The sequence below is a fragment of the Triturus cristatus genome, chromosome 7 (genome assembly GCF_964204655.1).
Source record: "Triturus cristatus chromosome 7, aTriCri1.1, whole genome shotgun sequence".
In the NCBI taxonomy this organism is placed as follows: domain Eukaryota; kingdom Metazoa; phylum Chordata; class Amphibia; order Caudata; family Salamandridae; genus Triturus; species Triturus cristatus.
Window position 1 is genome coordinate 1,084,708,099 of NC_140590.1, and position 16,661 is coordinate 1,084,724,759.

Consider the following 16,661-nt stretch of genomic DNA (forward strand, 5'->3'; position numbering starts at 1 on the left):
CATTACTGTGACTGTATTAGGGTCTCTTACCATCATTTAATTGTCTGCTATACTCCTTTCCTATGCCATAATGTGTCTCATTGTAACACCAGAGAACCATTTGCACAACTTTTGGCCACACAATTATGCAATACCATACCCAGCTTCTATAACCATTAGACTTGGAAAAAAGAAGCTTAAAACCTGAGGACTCTTTGAACATTCAGAGACTTTAATTGAAAATAACTACCAGAACTTCTGTCAGTATGTAAAAACTACTGGTCAGCTATTCTACACAACTGATATCTCTGTCTGAATAGATGCACTCCATCATTCTATATTAATCTAAGTAGACCTCAATAATCCCTCGTACCAAGAAACGTACCTGTTCATCATGCTCAATACCATCAGCTCTGCCCATTAATATCAACAACAGTGGCAAGATCATGATACAAGGCAAGCAATCGATCCTTCTAAAATGTGAGTACAATTTTATTGATGTCTAGGAAAAAACTAGTTCCCTTCTCAATGGACACTCTGCCACTGCTTCAATTCCCTCAGTCATTTCCCATTGCACCCTCACTACTACCTTCCCAGCCACCACATCCTTTAACATCCCTAGCTTACACCCTCCCCTCTCCGTTCCACTACCACTTCTGAGACCAAGGGCCATGGCTGGCCTGCCATTCTGCCATGGGAATGAGGTAAATTACTCCATCCCTATGGTGGAGAGGCTACACACCTAATTTATAAATGACCGCCAAGCAGGCTAACATTCATAAAAACATTGCCAGGAACTGCAGTGATGGTGGTTCATGGTAATGCATATTATTCTGTGCTACGGGGCTGCAGCATCAGAAATAATCCATTTATTTTTTCAAAAAGAAAATCCCTAATGAAATCCAATAATTGGTTCACAGACAAAATGCTGCATCTGAAATGCAAATGTAGGGCTCTTAAAAGACAATGGAACAAAACAAAAATCCTTACAGAAGAGATGGTCTGCATAGTACATTCAAGGGGGTACAAGATAACCTGTATTAGAGCTAAAAGGCATTCTTTCGATCTCGCATCAATGGCACTAATAATTCACTTAAATATTTATTTGCATATTCAAAGCGATGGTGACTCACAACTTTCTGTTAAAACTCCAGCTGCCTTCCTTTGAAACTTGTGACAACTTATTTTTCTATTTCACTAATAATATCTCAGCTCTAAGAGAGAGATATCCACTTCAGCTCATTGTCTCAATGACCCTCTGATACCCATTGCTCCTGCTCTCTCAGACTTTACTTCAACCTCAGAGAAGTAAGTGAGAAATAAACTTAAATCATTTAAGAAAACCTTCAAGAACTACGACCATTTGTCACTGTGTAAATATTTAACTTTTCCTTCACCATTGGATCCTTTCCTTAACCCCCCTAACATGCTAGCAGCATTCTCATCCTTAAAAACATTTGAAAATCCAGTGAATTTGACAAACTATAGACTATTTCTGGACCCCCCTTTGTTGTCAATGCATTGAAAACTGTTGTCTGCCACCCACTACATAAGGATACCACAACTATGTGAAAAATATTAGGGAAAACCTTCTTGACTCCATGGATAAAGGCTTTCCTTGTGGCTTTATACTCCTGTATATGTTGGCAACATTAAACATCATTGAGCAACATATCCTTCTCAAACAGCTCTCAATTTTTGCGGCATGACTGGAGCTCCATTTACATGGTTTGCTTCATTTCTATACCATTACTACAACAAACTCACACTGGATACTTTAATATCCAGATTAATCAGTATTACATGTGGTAAGGCTCAGGCTTTTTTCTAACGTTTTTTAATATCTACGTGCATCATCTCATGAAGATTCTCACCCCCTATGATACTGGCTCCCATATGTATGTGGACGACACACAACTCCTTTGCAAGCTTGATGGCAACTTCATTAGCCAATCCACAACATTGAATTGCCTCTACCATGTTCATCACTGATGAAGAAAAAACGTTTTTTAAAATGGGGTCAAATCTGAGATGCTCCTCGTGGACGGCCAGCCCTCACCAACTGCACCTCACTTGACCTGATTCTCCCTTCCTCAAGCTGTGTCAAAAGCACATATTCATGGAGTCTTGTTTAACAGTGAGCTTTCTTTTTATGCAACAGAAAAAATTGTCTCTAAATATTCCATTTATCACCCATGTCTGCTGCTTCATGCCCTTCCTGTCCTCTTCATCCTCTGAACGTTGCTATTAGGCTTGCTGTGGTGATGTCTCACCTTGGCAATTGCAATAGCTTGTGTAAAGGTCTGCTGAATAAATCAGTCAGCAAACTCCAAATGCTCAAAACAAAGCTGTCCCACTACTGTTTGGCCTAAATTACCATGACCTTATTAGGACCACTCTCAAAGCCTTCCACTAGCTCCCTGTACAGGCCAGAGCAAATTTCAAAGCACAATGCCTTTTAACAAAGCTATACACAGCAGGTCCACTGACTACTTGTCCGAGCTGTTCTTCTGCATAATTCGACTGCAAGTCTACAATCTAGGAGCCAGAAATGAGTGCTAACCCACTAAGTTTGCCATCAAACATTTTGCAGATGATCATCTCATTGGAATTCACCGCCATTATATAGAAGACTGAACAAATGACTCTGTGAAATTCAGGGCGCTCTAAACACCACTTTTCTACCTCACTTCCACATAGGTGCTTCCAGACAATCAAAGACCTGTGTTTGTTATTGAGATGCCTAAAACCAGCCACTCCATCATGCCTTACCCACTACAGAACCTTAATCTTAAAGAAACCTTACAACAAATGTGTGCTTAACATATTTATTTAAAACTGAATAATATAGTCGTGAACAACGCAACAACACTTGCACCACAGGAATGATCAATATATGCACAATTGCTGTCCCTATGCTAGATTTTGATCTGTTAGGGGCAGTCCACACCTGTTGCTTGTACCATATCTACCAATTTGCCAGCGCCCCAGGACCAGCACTGGAAGACGGTCTTCCTGACAGTAGCCTCTTCCATTCTGCTGAAAGTATCACACAGGACACAATCAATTCTTGATCCAGGGCACTGGGATTCAAACTTTAATATATCAATATCTCAATGGTTTGTGCATATCAAGTTATTTACCAGGCCTTAAAGAAGAAGTCATGTTTCAATTCACTGTAATCATTTTGTTTGACTCAATTCCATTATGAACTATGCTCTTCCACTTCTAAATAATTCAGCTCATTGTAGTGCCATACTCTTCACCAACAGGTTTAAGTAAAATCATTGATATTTTGTTGCATGCTTATTGCAATCTGAAAACACATCACACTCAAAGGTTTTACTTAGGAAAAGTTTGAAAGCACAATAAAAGTACAAAAATTCTTTACGGAAACAGTACATCTTTCTTACCGGACGAGGCACAATTATTTCCTATTGAGATTTAGGAGACAAAAGCAAATATCCATTTATCATTAGTCAGTGTTCTGATGCACACTCCAGGTGGAACATTGAATGAAATAGCCACACGCACTCATCTAGAGATGGACCAAAAACGCGACTCCCTATGGTCTGACTAGCACACCACTGTTTCTTGAGAATTTAATAAATGATCTATGTGACATACACCATCTAAATACCTTCACCATGATGAAGTATATTGACAACAATTGATGAATAGACAAAGGCGCCACCTAAGGTGGCATCAGTCACTGACTCCCCTAAGATTGTTACTGGGAGTTCACTGCTGTGTGGAAGGTGTAGGCGGTGCACCATGGCAGCCACTACCAATTTGCATAAAGCTCAGTAGAGGTGGCTAGGGTTATTTAAAGATTTATTCCAGCTACCCTGAATTCCTTTTACTCAGTCCACCTTGACTGACAGTGGTGTTTGCATAGAGGCATGCCATATACATATCCGTCCCTGCCCACTCTCACCTTCAGATCATTTTATTAATTGTGTTGTTGTGAAACTAAGCTCACACAGGCCCTGCTGACTGTGGATGGCGGATGACTGCTGGAGGTATTATTTCAGCAGAGACAAACCAAATCCACATGTGAATAGTTCTTGCATGCAATAAATGATTTTTATTGACTTTGAACTATGAACAATGTTTGAAATTTGCATAATAATCCTTTTTGTTAATGTGCATTACTCAAAATGTCCTGTCACTTCCAAACCATTCTGTTTATGACTGGAGCCTCTATCTGCTGGTTTTATTCAGTCATGTTTTTGAGATTCCTAACACACTTGACACACCGTGGGGTGAAAAGGTTCAAACTTCAAGAGAATATGACAAGACCTGCATGTACGAAATATATTTTTCTTACCAACCACTGATCGATGGTGGTCTGAGAAAAGATTCAGAAGAACAGAATAGAATGCATAAATTGGATTATTCAAAGCATTTATAAAAACAATCATCATTAACATATAAATACATTAATAACCATACTGCTAGATGTTTAAAGCTCATACTGCCCCATAAGCAAACTGTTCACTATTCAGTGACCTGGGATCTGCTCTTAGACATATAAATACCATGGAATTCCATTTTTGAAAGTCAGCCAAAGTGTCGTCAACGTTGATTGGTTTCTTATTTGTATGGATCAACTGAGTAGTTCAATCGTGCCTTCTCAGTGATCCCTACACACCTTTTATTATTATTATTATTTATTTTTTATTTTTTATTGAGCATATCAAGGACAGAACGACATTGTTATAAATTTGGACATTAGGAAAAGTGGTGATGCACATTCTTAAACATTCTTAAACATTTTTCGACATTTGTAAACAGGAACCCTTCAAAAAATACCACATAAGTCAAGTAGAACCATCAATTCATTTAAAAAGCTACCCCAAACTACCCAAAAATCTAGCCACAAAAATATCTAAAATACATTTCCCCTAAATTATTACACCGGCTACCTCTTAACAAACATGTTCACAAACATAGGGGCATATTATCAAGACAGGCGATAAAATGATCGTCGCTTTAGCGGCAGAAACAGCCTCTAAAACGGCGATAATGGGCTTGATAATATGCTCTATGGAATTCCAATTGAAGCCCATGTTGGATGTGAAGGACATCTTGCCTGAGCCTTAATTGGAATTCCATAGAGCATATTATCAAGCCCATTATCGCCGTTTTAGTGGCAGTTTTCTGCCGCTAAAGCGGCGATAATTTTATCGCCTATCTTGATGTTCTGCCCTCATATTGTTCTTTTCTAAAAAGGAAGGAGCCGGGGACAAATTGTGAGTCTGGAGCGAGGGCAGAAAAGGAGGACCTTGTCCTCTTTAAAGCTTTCTTTGAAGTCACCCCCACTTTAAAGTCATAACTGGGTATAAGTACTGGACCGCTGACACCATGACTTCAGTACACATTTGGACCTGTGACCACGCTGACAGGACGAAGAACTGCTGTGCTGATGAGAGGAATGCCACTCTGCTGGACTGCTGCTTTGCTGGACTCTTGCCTTGCGGAGCTCTTGCGTTGCTGAGCTGCCCTGCTGCCTGCTGTTCTCCTGCCTGGGTGAGAAGGAATGGACCTGCCTCACTGCATCCCAGAGTGACTCCAAAGGATATCTTTCTATGGAAGGCTGTGATGGGGATATAATCCTGCAGTGGGTGAGTTGGTGTGGGGAATTTTAAATGGTTGTGTTACAGAGCAATTCAACCAGAAGATACTGTATGAACCTGTTACAACTGATTTGCCTCGAAGTTCACTGAAAACTTTACCTCTGTATTTTTACAATGTTTTTGATATGCATCTCTGTTGTTTGGTCATGATATATATGTTATTTGAGGCTTTACGAGTATCTGACTAGTAGGTTTGAATTATGGTGATGTTTTTATGGAGAGACAGACCTAAGGATTTGGAGGAGATGATCGAAAATGGATCAGGTAGGGAGAGATAAATCGATTTGTTAGAGAATGAATGATGAGTGTGGGATCTCTTCTGTTCAAGAATGGTTGTGCTTTCAAGAGAGGTCTAGGCAGAGCGAAGACATGATATTTAGACATTCAGATGGATTTAGAGTTACAATATCTAATTTATTGGCTGTGATGAGAATATCTCTAAGGGCTGTTGGGCTTGAACAAGCATAGGTATGGAACTGATTATTTTAGGATTGATTTATAAGGTAAACAATGGTTCCGTTGGGTGAAAGAATTGCTTTACATATTAGGCATAGTCAAGCGTTATTCGAGAAATGTACAGTATTCTACTGTAAGCAACACACAAGACAGTTCATTATGCAAATTCTTTATATATAAATTGCGTCATTCATATATGTATGCAATGATATTTCATGGAAGGCCGTCAAACAATAGTGTGATGATACAAGTGACACAGTCAATAAGTGCTCGGTGACAGTGTGCGTGATATATACAGTTGTTTAAAATTGAGAATATTCGAAAGTGGCCAGAAGGTTCTATAGTAAAGCTGCGTAATGGAAGAGCTCCTTTTTGTCGCAGATCCTATGTAAAGGTCCACATAATAGTCGACGTTTCAACCCTAATACTGCACTCTTGAAAGGTCAGTGCGGGTCTTCATCAGGACTTGGATAGAAGGTGACGGCCTTAGTTAGAGAGAAAATCAATTCTATTCAGTGTGGGTCTGTGGACGATCACCGGATGGGGTCCACCGGATGGGGTCCACTTAGTTGGCGAGGGGCCTATGTTGATACAATGATCCCGTGGTATTCGGGGCTCCACAGCAGTAAAAAGTCGCATCTATATTGATGCGCAGTGCTGTCTAAAATCCAAGCGTTTCTAATCCCTTAGTGTGGGTGATGTTGGCTCTTCTGATTCAATCAGATGAGCCAGGACCCCCAGGCCTGCCGTCCGATCTTCCGAAGGAGTTAAACTTCATTTGAAGAGCCAACGTCACCCAAACTAAGGGATTAGAAACGCTTGGATTTTAGACAGCACTGCGCATCAATATAGATGCGACTTTTTACTGCTGTGGAGCCCCGAATACCACGGGATCATTGTATCAACATAGGCCCCTCGCCAACTAAGTGGACCCCATCCGGTGATCGTCCACAGACCCACACTGAATAGAATTGATTTTCTCTCTAACTAAGGCCGTCAGCTTCTATCCAAGTACTGATGAAGACCCGCACTGACCTTTCAAGAGTGCAGTATTAGGGTTGAAACGTCGACTATTATGTGGACCTTTACATAGGATCTGCGCCAAAAAGGAACTCTTCCATTACGCAGCTTTACTATAGAACCTTCTGGCCACTTTCGAATATTCTCGATTTTAAACAACTGTATATATCACGCACACTGTCACCGAGCACTTATTCACTGTGTCACTTGTATCATCACACTATTGTTTGACGGCCTTCCATGAAATATCATTGCATACATATATGAATGACGCAATTTATATATAAAGAATTTGCATAATGAACTGTCTTGTGTGTTGCTTACAGTAGAATACTGTACATTTCTCGAATAACGCTTGACTATGCCTAATATGTAAAGCAATTCTTTCACCCAACGGAACCATTGTTTACCTTATAAACGTACTGCCCAGGTTCTGAGGGATACTGGGTTACCCCATTATTTGTTTAACTATTTTAGGATTGAGGCATCAGCAGAAGCAGCTAGGTTGGGTCTGTCATGGCGTGAAATAAAGCAAATTTCGAGATTGAGTTCAAAGTGCTGCGAAATGTATGTCAGGAAATAGTGGGGCTGTTTGTTTTGTTGATATCCTGATGACATGTGTTACTTTCCTGTTTCTAGGATGTGTTTGTGGATATACCGTTGCAGAAATGGTGACGTGGCTCATGGGACATTCGTTCATAAAATGTTCAATGCAATTTGCTTTTCAGCAGTGTTATGGCAGAGGCCTTGGACTTCCTAGCACTTACCACCTAATGTTTTGGTGGGGCAAGAGTGGTATCAGGTTGGAAGGGTTTATTGTTATTGTTAGCTGAACTATTTACAAAGAGAGGTTGTGTGGACATGCTTTTTATTCATTTGGGTGAAAACAACCTAGGGCAAATGTACGGTTTGTTGAAGGATGATTTACAATTGGTCACAAATATATGATCAGTTACTGGTGTTGTATGGACTGAGTTTGTTCCGAGTAGACACTGGTGGGGTGCCTTGTAGCATTCGGCTGTAGATACAGCTAGGCGTAAACTTAAAAGGACGATGAGAGTTTTTTGCCCGTCCATTGGGGTTACAGTTGTGGCTCACAATCACATCAAGGAAGAGGGGAAGTATTTTTTTCAGTCTGATGGGCTTCTTATGCAGAGGTTTGGAAATGTATTTTAAATGTTGGAGCTGTGGTAACTGTTAGCGAACATTTGGCAGGAGAAACCATGTTCCGGTTGAAGTTCTGTGTTTTTGCTATTTTGAGTTCTGTAGGGTGGGACAGGAAAACGCCTTATAAGGGTTTTTCTAGGTGGCGGAACTTTTGGGGATAATGGAGTGTCAGGTGGGGGCACATCCACCCCTGAAGGGGATGGGGAACCCAGAGGAAGGGAAGAGGTTCTTTGAATATGTGGAGCAAGACAAAGGGGAATTTGTTTGGAGGTGATTGTTGGGATAGTGTGAGAGACAGAGGGATTTGGGAATGTATAGAAAGGGCTGCAAATGAAGTTGAAAGAGTTTTCTTGTGGGGTACAGGGAGTTGTTTGGGGCTATGGTGCATAAGTTGAGGACTTTGAGGGAGCGGGATGTCAGGTTTTTATTACGTATTAGCGAGAACAGTTTATCTGTTCTGCAGTCTGAAAGTAATTACATGATGACATCTACTAGCCTGTCTTAAAGGGGCCTTTTATGCAATAACAGGCTGGTAGTTGATTTGTATTGCACGACTGGTACATTGAAACTTTCATTGGACTCATTACAGCTTTTTCATAAATACATTTTGTAGTGGCTGCTATGACTATCTTTATGACTTTTATGGATATATCTGCAGTAAAGTTAAGACTATGGGGAGCTCAGTTCCAATGCACAGAACATCGGCTGAGTACGGGCTAATGTGCTTCTTCCAGAGCACTGCTTTACGTTTAGACAGAGTAACACTGGAATTAAAGAACAGTAGTTGCACGTGGCGAGGAGGTAAGTTGAGCACTGATTTGAAAAGCACTGACCACTGTCTGGTGAGGGGACCTATTTGACAGTGATCTCACACCAGCTGATACCATGTTAAACAATAAGAGGGTGGGAGCTCGCTGCCTACAATCCCAGCACTCACTTTGCCTTAATGCATCATGGCAAAGTTTTAAGGTGCAGTTAATTGAAGAGGGATTATGTGGTTATCAGAACAGATAGAACTGTCTCGAGGAGTAGGCTAACACCAGAGGCCAAGTAATCGTTATTTGTCCAAGAAAAAGCTAAATGTTGTCAATCTCAAAGTAGACTCCTCTCAAAAACATTTTTTTTCCAATAACTAATCAAAGTGTAAATTGTTGGCTAGCCTTTGAAAAAGGGAAGGTGACAGGAATATAGATGCAAAAAGAAAAATTGATGGGCAGAATGCAGAATAATGTCATACATTCACCCCAGTACAGAGATCTGGGACTAAATCCATCGTTTTTTTGCTCACCATGCCATCTCAGTTTGAACCCAGCCATATCCAGATCAGTCTTAACCCTACACTCAGTGGGAACAGTCCAGCCCTAACTGCCAGGCCAGGTTCTCCCTGGACTGGAAACAAGCATCATAGGTCCGGTTTCAGGGTTTCTACCCTCATCAGCCATGATAGCTTGACTCCAGTGGCATGGAGAGCCTGAGGACCCACTTGGGGATACCCGTCCAACTCTGGGTTACAAATGCAAAAAGAACTATTGATGGACAGAATGCAGAACAATGTCGCCGGTCCTAGGATGGTTGTTTCTGGTCCAGGGAACCTGGCTTGGCAGTTTGTGCTGGACTGTTCTCATGAGGCACAGGGTCAAGACTGATCTGCATATGGTCAGGTCTAAACTGGGGTGACATTGTGAGCAAAAGAATGATGGATTTAAACCAGATCTCTTGACTGGGGGTGAATGTTTTGCTTTGTTCTGCATTCCGTCCATAAACTTTGTGTCTTGCTTTCCCAAGGAATATAGACAGGGCATAAGTGTGAGTAATTGGGAACACAGAGACTTGGTGTGGAATGCCCAACATGCAGATCACTGATGACTGGCATGAAGTGAGCTGTTCACCCAATGAATTGTGCAAAGCCACTGTCCAGTGAAGTGACTGTTCACACAGTGAAGAGTCCAGTGAATCTCGATGTAGTGCATGATCTCTGTGACAGGTTCATACAAATTCAAATTACTTGTCAGGCTTTAAAGTAGTTCCAAGACTCCCGTTTTCTATGATTTGCCAATCTACATTTGAATTTGCTTTCATCTTTAAATGGCTCTGTACATGGCATTGGCAAGTATCAAACATTTTCTTTCCAGCAGCATTAATATTGTAGTCTGTTGCATGTTCATTGAATTATTAACAATGTAAAAAGAAATGTTCTTAGAGAAAGGCACTCAAAGTAAAAGAAAAGTTGAGAAAGTCTGTTAGAAGGCACTGCATTGTCTTACCAAAGAATCGTCAGAACTCTAAAGATATTTAAGAAACAGGAGAGGATATATGTACATGATTAGTCATTGTATTAATACACATTGCATGCAATAACACAAATAAAATAATACACAAGAATTTCTGTTGGCATTTAAAAACCTCCCACTTCCCCATGTGACAGCCCAGTGCCATTTTACATAGAGGACCCTGCATCTATCTATATCTGCAGTCCCACCACCTTGTAATTAGGATTGCTAAATCTCGACCTGCAGGTCCTTAATCAATCCACACATGAGGTGGCTTTAAAAGGCTGTCCCCGTTCCCTCCTCTAGCCTCATTAGCTCAATGAGCATGGTGTAGCATGAAGCTCCCATGATACCTCCTGCGCTCCAATCTATCCCTGCCTTAAAGTTCCCTTCAGACTGGAGTGAGATCCCCAGCCCTGAAAGTGTGCGGGACTGAGCATTTGGGTCCACCATTGTTCAGAAGTTGCAATGCATTAACTTACCTGTCTGTCATTCTGTAAGCAAGATTGCTGGTCCTCTCTTGTGGTGCCTGCACCCTAAGTGTTGCATTTACCTCTCACTTTCTCTTTCGGCATCCCAGGAAAAGACAACATTCTGTCTTTTTAGGGGATTATGGCCGCCGCAGAACTAGGAGCCATTCATTGTGTTTCTGCTCGAGCATGCGAGACCTCTTGTATATACTTTAGTATATACCTATATGTGTATGTACTTTGTGGGATCTGGAGATCAGCCATAGGACTTGTCTACTTCCGCTTAGGGACTTTTTTTCTGTTCAACTGCCTCTATTTAACTGTTGTGCTAGAAAAAGGCCAGTAGAAGTCAGTAAAATACCAGGATTGCTTTCTGCTTGTTCAACTGTCTCTATTTAACTGTATTGATAGAAAGCGACCAGTAGAGGTCAGTAAAATACCAGAATTGCTTTCTGCTTGTTCAACTGTCTTGATAGAAAACGACCAGCAGAGGTCAGTAAAATACCAGAATCACTTTAGCATTCTCTAGATTCCAGTCCATGGAAATTGTCTTCCACGAGCACCCATAGACAATTATATTTTTTTCAAATCTTGTATTTTCAGTGATATGACCACCGAAGGCCCTGATTGTATATTAAAAACAGAGCTTTGACTATACCATTTCCTACTGAAAGGCAATATTTCTCTCCATGTGTTCTCATACCTGGCGTGTCACTCAGTTTGGTGCTTACTTTCCCTCCATGTTAAAGAACAGTAGATGTTTGAGCACCCAGGCTAATATGCTGCATAACTAAATACATATAAGGTCCCAAAGGCAATCCTGATTGCATTGCAAGTGCTTGTTTCTTCAGCAACTCATTTACACCCTAGTCCAATTACTCCACTATTCCATATTGTGAGTAGTGAAAGCCATGCTGTCTTTCAAAAAACTTTGCAGATTGATAAATTTCAATATACCACACAATCCCGCACAATACTTAGTGCCCCATGATTCATTTTTTCCTGCTAACCTTCATAGATAGATAGATGTGATTATTGTGTGATTAAATAAAATTGTTACAAATTTCAATCACAATTATAAGATAAACTTACAAAGATATGTTAAAAACAAAACTATACTGTGTAGTGTTTTATTAAAATGGTGCCGTCAATTTTTGTTTCGGTAGTAACTGGTTCAGGATTTTTTTTTTTATTTTTTTTTTTATTGGTATGTTTTGCAAAACATCAACAGTGCAAGTAGTGTGGCAACATAATTTAGCATGACGTAACGGATGGGGAAGATGAACGGAAAATCACATTCCACAGTATGCAGATTATTAAAATACATTTCCGTGGTATGATATTTGACACTGGTTGAAAACATATACTGAGATCACAGCGGCTTGTAGAAGAGTTACATGCCACGTTTAGGATATGACAATGCACCCGTACATGAAATCCATTAACCCCTTCGATGCGAGTGACGGAGCGGTTCCGTCATGCGTGTCGGTTGCGCTGTGCGCATGACGGAACCGCTCCGTCACGGCCCCGCCCGCGCACGGAACCTTCAGCACGGCGCGGTAATCCGCGCCGCGCTGAAGGGGTTAAGATACAACACATAACATCGCTAGAAATGGGACACAACTAAGAGTTTGACCTCAATTTTAGCAAGTTCTCAAGGGATCCTGTTGGAAGGGGTTCCCCGGGGAGGCTGCGGAATGGGTTCCTGACGACCCTGAGGCCCACCCTTCCCAGATTTTAGGCCGAGCAAGAGCAGGGAGGCCCTTCCTGGAAGGGTCTCGCACCTAGGATCGCACGCGCTGCGCTTACTCTCTCTACGGATAGAGCGACAGCACACAGTAGTCGTTATTAAGCTTTTATCGGTAGTTGTCAGGGATCTTTATGATCCGGTAGGCAGGTGCAGAATTAATGCCACAAGCGGCAGCGATCTTGTGATGAGGGGAAAGGGGTAGCGGGACAGTCTTTCAATTAGTGTCTCTGCGAGGTATCCGGCGCACAGCTCTCAATCCTCGAGCTGAGGGGATGTTGCGTCTCTTCGGCAATCTCTGCCGACTCTCTTGGAGGAGCGGGCCGCGAGTCACTCAGCAGGCACCGGAGGGTCGTCGTTCAGGGAGCCGCGACGGCGTCAGCAGGGCTCAGATGGTTCAGCGGTACGGGGAGCCGCGACGGCGTCAGCAGGGCTCAGATGGTTCAGAATTCGAGGAGCCGCGACAGCGTCAGCAGGGCTCAGATGATTCAGCGTTCGGGGAGCCGCAACAGCGTCAACAGGGCTCAGATGGTTCAGCATTCGGGGAGCCGCGACGGCAGCAGCAGAGCTCAGATGGTTCAGAGTTCGAGGAGCCGCGACGGCGTCAGCAGGGCTCAGATGGTTCAGAGTACGGATAGCGGTTCTTCTGTTCGGTGAGCGATCGAGCCGCGACCAGGTCCGCAGGCTCTCGTCAGTCCAGGTCTTCTCTGCCTCTCGTCCCTTCAGCACCTCTTGTTATACTCCCCCTCCTCTTTGAAGTCCGGAGTCCTCGCGGAGAGGGGTCTCATGCCTGGGGGGCGAGGTGTCGGGGTTTCCTGTCGCTCAGCCCCTTGCTCTGTTCAGATGTGTCCGGGAGGGATCCCAGACGCCCAGCAGGAGAGGCGCCCGCTCGCCGGGGGCCGGGTGGCCGATCGAAACCTCCCTCGGGAAGAGTCCAGAGGTGTGACAGAGTCGGCGCCTCTCGGTCTGGTTTTGGGGGGGGTTTCGTTCTCCCTCGGCCGGGCATGCGTGTTGGGGATCTGGTCGGCCCTCGGGATGTTGGTCCACGGAGGCCGGAAGGCCGTGTCCACGAGGTTCGGCGTGGTTGTCGTGTAACTTGCTGGTCGGGAGGGCCCACGCCACGAGGCCGGTCTCACACATGCCCCCCCAGCTGAAAGGCGGGGAGAACTACCCATCCACTTGGGAGTTCTCCTCGCTGAAGCGGAAGAATCGGGACAGGCCGTCCGCGTTGGCGTGGTCAGTCCCGGGGCGATGTTCCACAGTGAAATCCATCCCCTGGAGAGAGATGGACCAGCGTAGCAGCTTGGGGTTTTCCCCTCGCATCTGCATCAACCACCGCAGGGGTCGATGGTCCGTTTGCACTCGGAAGTGTGTTCCGAACAGGTAGGGCCGTAGCTTTTTGAGAGCCCAGACTACGGCGAACGTCTCACGTTCAATCGTGCTCCACCGCTGTTCCCGGGGCAGTAACCTTCGGCTGATGAAGGCTATGGGCTGATCTATGCCCTTGTCGTCGTATTGTGAGAGGACTGCCCCGATGCCGTGTTCCGAGGCGTCCGTCTGGACCACAAACTCCTGGGCGTAGTCGGGTGCTTTGAGTACTGGAGCCGCACACATTGCGGCCTTTAGGGTGTCAAACGCCTTCTGGCAGGCGGGAGTCCAGTGTATTTTCTTGGGGTGTTTTTTGGAGGTTAGTTCTGTGAGAGGGCCTGCGATGCTGCCATAGTTTTTAATGAACCTTTGGTAGTAGCCGGTGAGGCCCAGGAAGGCTCGGACTTCCGTTTGGGTTGTAGGGGGTTCCCAGGACAAGATGGCGTCGATCTTCGGCTGGAGGGGGGCGACCTGCCCACTCCCCACCTGGTGCCCCAGATAAGTTACGGAGCCGTGCCCAATTTGACATTTGCCAGCTTTGATGGTGAGGCCGGCCCGGCGTAGAGCCAGCAGGACTTGACGGAGGTGCTGGAGGTGCTCGGTCCACTGGGAGCTGAAGACCGCTATGTCGTCAAGGTATGCTGCACTGAACCCCTCTAGTCCGGCCAGGACCCTGTTCACCAGCCGCTGGAAGGTGGCCGGGGCATTTTTCATTCCGAACGGCATTACCCTAAAGCGGTAGTGCCCATCCGGGGTGGAGAAGGCGGAGCGCTCCTTGGCTCCCTCGGTGAGGGCAATCTGCCAGTACCCACTGGTCAGGTCGAAGGTGCTGAGGTAGCAGGCGGCCCCAAGGCGGTCAATGAGTTCGTCGGCACGGGGGATAGGGTGAGCGTCTACTCGGGTGACCGCATTGAGGCCTCGGTAGTCCACGTAGAATCTCAACTCGGGGGCAACACCCGGGGTAGTCGCCTTCGGAACCAGGACTACCAGGCTAGCCCAGGGGCTGTCGGAGGGTTCAATCACCCCAAGGTCCAGCATCTTTGCCACCTCGGTCTGGATGCAGGTCCGGACCCGATCAGGGACCCGGTAGGCCCGATGTCTCACTGGCAGGCTGTCTCCGGTGTCCACATCGTGGACACACCAGCTGGTGCCTCGGGGGTCAGGGAGAAGAGATCCGCGAACTGCCCAAGTAGCTGGCGGCAGTCGTTGGTCTGTTGGGCTGTGAGGGCGGTCGACAGTTTCACTCCCTCCATGGATCCATCGGCTTCCTTCGCCCCCAGGAGGTCTGGGAGGGGCTCGGTGTCTTCTTCGGCCCCATCGTCGGTGGCCAGGAGTAGACTTAATTCGGTCCGCAAAAAGTGGGGCTTGAGGCGGTTTACGTGGAGAACCCGGAGGGGGTTCCGCGGGGACTGCACATCGATGAGATAGGTGACTTGGCTCTTCCGCTCGACCACCTTGAAGGGCCCAGTCCATTTATCTTGGAGAGCGCAGGGTCTCACCGGGGCCATGACCCAGACTTGTTGGCCCGGCTGAAACTCGACCAGCGTAGCATTCTGGTCTTACCAGCGCTTCATTTCTTCTTGACTGGCCTCGAGGTTTGCTTCTGCGAGTTCCCTGAATTTTCGGGTCTGGTTGCAGAGCGCTAGGATGTATCGGAACACGTCTGGAGGGGTCCCCCGGGGGGTTGCTTCCCACCCCTCCTTGACCAGGCTCAGGGGTCCTCGGACGGGGTGTCCATATAACAGTTCGAATGGGCTGAACCCCAGGGATTTTTGGGGGACCTCCCAGTAGGCGAACAGGAGACATGGGAGGAGGACGTCCCACCTCCGGCGTAGGGGTTCCTCGAGGCCCATGATCATCCCTTTCAGTGTCTTGTTAAAGCGCTCGACTAGGCCGTTTCCTTGGGGGTGGTACGGTGGTGGTGAATTTGTACGATACTCCGCACTGCTGCCAGAGGGACTTCATATATCGGGAGATAAAGTTCGTCCCCCGGTCACTCACGACTTCGCGGGGGAAGCCCATGCGGGAGAAGATCCCCATCAAGGCCCGGCCCACCACGGGGGCCGTTACGGTGCGGAGAGGGATGGCTTCGGGGTAACGGGTGGCATGGTCCACCAGGACGAGGATGAACCGGTGGCCCTGGGCGGTCTTAGGGTCCAGTGGTCCGCCAATGTCGATTCCTACCCGCTCAAAAGGGGTACTGACGACGGGGAAGGGTTGGAGCGGAGCCTTGCGCTTGCCCCCACTCTTTCCGCTGGCCTGGCACGTGGGGCAGGATTTGCAGTGGGCCTCCACATTGGCTCGCATCTTGGGCCAGTAGAAGTGGGTGACGAGTCGCTGGTATGTCTTATCTTGGCCTAAGTGTCCGGCCAGGGGCACATCATGGGCCAGGCCCAGGAGAAGACTTCGGAAGCGTAGGGGTACTACTAGTACTCGGGCCGATCCCAACTCGGCCGACTTCTGTTCACTGTACAGCAGTCCATTCTCCCAGTATACCCAGTGGGTGCCAGTCTGGTCGCCGGCTGCTTGGGCCTCGGCCTGTTGT

General features: G+C 45.7%; 1 protein-coding gene across 7 annotated transcripts in view; it reads right to left on the minus strand.

Moving 5' to 3' along the window:
* LOC146811135 (uncharacterized) overlaps positions 1-16,661 on the minus strand; it is a 469,768-nt gene that overhangs the window by 98,270 nt on the left and 354,837 nt on the right. For all 7 annotated transcript variants that reach the window (XM_085618200.1, XM_085618199.1, XM_085618198.1 and 4 more), the window contains 3 exons: positions 10,526-10,543; positions 4,310-4,330; positions 3,393-3,413 (listed from right to left, as the gene is read on the minus strand). In XM_085618200.1, coding sequence (XP_085474326.1) covers positions 3,393-3,413; positions 4,310-4,330; positions 10,526-10,543 — 60 coding nt within the window. The remainder of the gene's footprint in view (positions 1-3,392; positions 3,414-4,309; positions 4,331-10,525; positions 10,544-16,661) is intronic.